Consider the following 5,146-nt stretch of genomic DNA (forward strand, 5'->3'; position numbering starts at 1 on the left):
AAATTAAAAATTAATCATAAAAAGAATAATTAAAATTATATGATATTTTAAATCTCACTTTGAGAAAAAAAATTATTTCGACAACACTTCCTTATTAACGCATTATTGCCTTAGCACTTTTCCTAAAGTGACGGTCACCAAACAAAAACAATCCAGTCGGAACTAGAAAGTAGAAAGTGTTGTAGATGGTCGTGTGCGCAAAACTCTCAGAACACGTTAGAAAAAAACAAATTAAAAAAAAACATTTTTTTCACTTGTCGGCTCAAAGGGGTATTGTGGTAATTATGTGGCTAAAAACTGAATTGTGGACAGTACAGGAAAGAAAAAAAACCATCCTTGAGGAAGCAGAGAAAACCAGTTAAAGCCCCCAAACCCAAAAGATTTTGAATTTGCTAATCTTTTGATAAATGTCAGTACTTTTCTTCCTTCTTATTGTAGTGAGGACCTCTTGAGTCAATCCCAAGCATAACCGATATAAATCCCAAAGGTTTACTAAATCCAGTCACTTCCATTAGAAAGAACGGAGAGCTTGCGAAGATAATGTTAGAATTTCTAGCAAAGACTAAAGCGGAGGATGCAGAAATAAAGCTGAAGCTCCTCTTCAATGGCGAACACTGAGTTTACCACTTATTTTATCTTCATCACTTTGTTCTGCTTTACAGTTCCTTCCACAGGTAATGTCTCAAAAACCCCAGTAGAAAATAGCTTACTAGAAACCACAAATCCAATTGAGGCTCAATTTTTATAATTAAAAAATTTTACAAATTTTTGCAGCAAAGCCATCAGCTTTAGTCCGAGAAATCAAGCAGAAAACTCAAGAGCAAGATAAAGAACCGTTTGTGGGTGTTAACATAGGCACGGATGTCTCAGATCTGCTTTCACCAGCAGACTTGGTTTCATTCTTGCAAGTGCAGAAAATTTATCACATTCGACTGTATGATGCAAACCCCGATATACTCAAAGCATTGGCGAAGACAAAGATACGGGTCATTATCAGCGTACCGAATAACCAGCTTTTGGCGATTGGGTCATCCAACACCACGGCGGCTTCTTGGGTCGGTCGAAACGTCGTCGCTTACTACCCGGAAACGCTCATCACCGGTATTGCAGTTGGAGATGAGGTCTTGACGACCGTACCATCCTCGAGTCCTTTGCTGCTTCCTGCAATTCAGTCTCTTTACAGTGCTTTGGTGGCTGCAAATTTGCATACTCTAATCAAGGTTTCAACCCCACATGCAGCTTCGATTGTTCTTGATACCTTTCCTCCTTCTCAGGCTTACTTTAACCAAAGCTTGACTGCGGTTATGGTTCCTTTGCTTCAGTTTTTGTCAAGAACTGGGTCTCCTTTAATGATGAATCTTTATCCTTATTATGTGTTTATGGAGAATAAAGGTGTGGTTCCGTTGGATAATTCCTTGTTTAAGCCATTGACACCGTCTAAAGAAATGGTTGATCCTAACACTTTGCTGCATTACACTAATGTGCTGGATGCCATGATTGATGCTGCATATGTTTCTATGAAAAATTTGAACGTTACCGATGTTATTGTGCTTGTCACTGAGAGTGGGTGGCCTTCGAAAGGGGATTCGAAAGAGCCTTATGCTACTAAAGATAATGCAGATACCTATAATTCGAATCTTATTAAGCATGTCTTAGACCGTAGTGGAACCCCTTTGCATCCAGAACTCACTTCCAGTGTGTATATTTATGAGTTGTTCAACGAGGACTTGAGGTCACCCCCAATATCCGAGGCGAATTGGGGATTGTTTTATTCAAATTCAACCCCAGTGTATTTGCTTCATGTATCAGGAAGTGGGACCTTTTTGGCAAATGATACAACTAACCAGACCTTTTGTATTGCAATGGACGGAGTTGATTCGAAGACATTGCAGATGGCTTTGGACTGGGCTTGTGGTCCTGGTAGGGCAAATTGCAGTGAGATTCAACCAGGGGAAAGCTGCTACCAGCCGAATAATGTGAAGAACCATGCTTCTTATGCATTTGATAGCTACTATCAGAAGGAAGGGAGAGCTTCTGGGTCTTGTGACTTCAAGGGTGTGGCCATGATAACTACCACTGACCCAAGTAAGTATTATCACATCCATTCCTTAATCAACATTTGTTTTTACCTTTACATTGTCCCTCAATCGAGTTCAATTTGTTCTGTAGCCATTGTAAGTGGTTAGTAATCCAAGTGCTCAACTTATCTTCTGATCAAACTATTTTAGATGAAGAATTGGAAATGAAGATATTTAACATTCAGCAATAGTTTTGTTTGTGGTTTCCCATGATCTAGTTCCTTAGTGAAAGGATCAAATACTTTAATCCCCTACTATTGTGTGCATTTACCATAGTTCCAAGGCCAAATTTTTCAACTTAATCCTTCTTGCAGCTAATCTTTTGCTTAAGCATTAAGTATATAGGTTTTAAAATATAAAGCCTCGTTATCAGAAAGTAGTGGGAATATTGCACCTCCAAGTTACAAGCCATGCGTGTAGGGATATTCAATGGGGGGGGGGGAAGGTTACTTCTAAAAAAGAAGGGGTGTACATACAGTTTCTACCTGGCAAGGTCACATGGGTTCTTTTCGTGATTTGAAGGCTGGAAAGGGCGTGGAATAACATTTTCTTGCTCATGCTCGGAATTATTATTTCAGTTTGGACACTGGTTCCTAGTGTGCCCCACTGCACAACATTATGTTTGGATTTCTAAAGAAAAATGAGACTTTTCTTTATTCTTTCAGTCATCTTCTTTCATTGCCTTTTTCCTCGATTCTCTTTTCTTTTCCCTTCCATTTATTTACTGATTTTACTGTACCATATTAGAAATCTGAGAAGTTTTCGCATTTCTAAATTTGTGCGGTGTATTTGCAGGTCACGGGAGCTGTATATTTCCAGGAAGGTGAGACTTATTGTACTTAGCATCTTTTCCTTTTAGAGTATTAATGCTGTTGAAGCATCATGTAGTTGCAACAAAATGCATAAGGTTCCTATTTCCTAACAGAGAAGTCTTAATTTCCATTTTCAGTAAGGTGGTAAGCAATAAGACGAGAACGGTTTCTAACTCGACGGAAACAAGTGGTGCAGCTGAGAGGTTAAAGTTCAACAATTTCCACAGCTGCCAAATAAGTTCAACGACTCTAGCATTATGTATTTTGTTATTCATTCTTTTGTGAAGGCTCGGTGAGGAGGAAAGTAAAAAACTATTCGTGAGCTGATATTGTTTGTAGTAATCAATGCAAGAAGTGAGATTAGTCTGCACCATGCAATCATCAAGTAGTTGAAATGGGATCAGTTTCAGGCATTTTTTATGGCCAAGATCAAGAGATGAAGAATATTTATAAACCCTTTTTGGGCAATGATTTCGCATTGAACTTCTTTGTCGCTTGAAATCAAAACCCAATTACAGATGGTTCATATTCCATTTAAAGCGGTAGCCCATGACACCAATATCGGATGATTTGTACTTAACCCATTAATATTTGTAATCAGCCCATCCATTACTATTATTTAGTGATACAGTAACCCCATTCTATCGAAAGAGAAAAAGAAATAAATGATTAAGGGTGTATAATAGGTAATAATATAATGGGACATAAATGATAATTAATGTTATATATAATGTTCTTTGAAATTATTACATAGACTAAAAATTTTGATTGACTTGAAGCAAAGAGATCATGAATTCGAGCAGTTGTGTCTGTAGGGTGTGTGTACATCATGTCACAGGGCTAGACTTCTGCTAGTCGATTCGTACGACACTTAGATGATTTCCAGGTTGAAATGACGCCTAAGTCAACCTTAACCACGTCCTTGTGAGTCTCTGGCTCACTAAGAGACGAACAAACCCGATAGGGTTAGGCAACAATGCGGAAGCAAAACACCACTGTGACTAATCCAAGCCACCAAGGTTGAACGGATCTCAGAAGCATGAGCACTATGAGGACTTCCTAAGTCGCCACGACTTGAACCGCTTTGGAACTTCGAAAGAACTCGAAAAGGAACCACTCTCGAGGCCATCTCAACCCTCAAGTTCGACAACACAAACCATAAAGGCTTCAGCACAAAGACGAACAAGCCGACAAGGTTAGAAAGCCAGAAACAAAAGAACTCTGAGAGAAAGTAAGTGTAACACCCCAACCCATATTCGATCCGGATCTAAGTCTGAGGTGTCACATTTACTTTTCAAAACTTGTCTCTAAAAAAATCATGAAAATATAAACTTTCATTAAATAAAAATTCATTATTTTACATGAATTAAACTGTTTGGTTTTACAAAACCTATAAGAGCATATTCAACTCAATCTATTAGTGCATGCCAACTATATTCAAAATAACAAAATACATTTAAAACATCTCTTTTCTGATCTGAATTTTGTAAGGGAGATGTTGATCTGTCTTGCTCCTTTTAGCTTCTCTTCTCGCTTCCAGAACCTACGTGTGAAACACTCACACGCTAAGTTAATGACTTAGTGAGGCATTAAACGTATAAAAGTAATTCTAACTACTTAACCATGCATGAGCATATCATATCATGCTATCACACAAAACAATATAGCATTACATATAATCAAATGTACACATATACACATCATTCATCATTTCCATCATTAACCTTATTTCACTATCAATATGATTATCATTTATATCTTGTAATCATATCCTTTTGTACTTAACGTTTTAATCAGCATAACTCATGTAACCACGCAATACACATATCATCATTAAAATCATATAATACAATTCTTCTCACAAAAACATATACATCATATGTCATATGTTCATTGTTATCTCTTTGTTAGCCCATGTACATATGTGAGAACTAAAGATATATGAGTACATTGAGGTTGTGCACATATGCTGTCACCACAGCTCATATAAAGATCCACTGAGTGACATATGAAATTGTCCCGAAGGACCTATGTATGTCCTGAAGGACCTCTGTATGTCCCGAAAGACCTCTGTATGTCCCGAAGGACCTCTGTATGTCCCGAAGGACATCGTAGACCCTCGACTCTTGGCATGCCAACTATACCTCTAGCCCTCATGACACATAACATGGGCATTTTATTTTATCTTATTATACATTCACACATTCATGTCACATAGCCCTTTATCATATTTTCATATGATCACATAGTTCACTT

General features: G+C 37.7%; 1 protein-coding gene across 1 annotated transcript; it reads left to right on the forward strand.

The window, feature by feature from the left end:
* The first annotated feature begins 344 nt into the window (after positions 1–344).
* LOC120137020 (glucan endo-1,3-beta-glucosidase 1-like) lies at positions 345–3,194 on the forward strand. The gene is made up of 4 exons (XM_039152894.1): positions 345–674; positions 775–2,085; positions 2,874–2,901; positions 3,028–3,194. The coding sequence occupies exons 1-4, from the start codon at positions 605–607 to the stop codon at positions 3,173–3,175; spliced, it is 1,557 nt and encodes a 518-aa protein (XP_039008825.1). The 5' UTR covers positions 345–604; the 3' UTR covers positions 3,176–3,194.
* The last annotated feature ends 1,952 nt before the right edge of the window (positions 3,195–5,146 follow it).

The sequence above is a fragment of the Hibiscus syriacus genome, unplaced genomic scaffold (assembly GCF_006381635.1).
Source record: "Hibiscus syriacus cultivar Baekdansim isolate YM2019G1 unplaced genomic scaffold, ASM638163v2 tig00110647_pilon, whole genome shotgun sequence".
NCBI classification, from domain to species: domain Eukaryota; kingdom Viridiplantae; phylum Streptophyta; class Magnoliopsida; order Malvales; family Malvaceae; genus Hibiscus; species Hibiscus syriacus.

Excerpts from the sequence above, each read along its gene's own strand:
- LOC120137020 (XM_039152894.1), top strand. The coding sequence starts at position 605 with ATGGCGAACACTGAGTTTACCACTTATTTTATCTTCATCACTTTGTTC. Across the intron at positions 675-774 it reads CTTTACAGTTCCTTCCACAG|CAAAGCCATCAGCTTTAGTC; the intron begins GTAATGTCTCAA and ends AAATTTTTGCAG. Across the intron at positions 2,086-2,873 it reads GATAACTACCACTGACCCAA|GTCACGGGAGCTGTATATTT; the intron begins GTAAGTATTATC and ends GTGTATTTGCAG.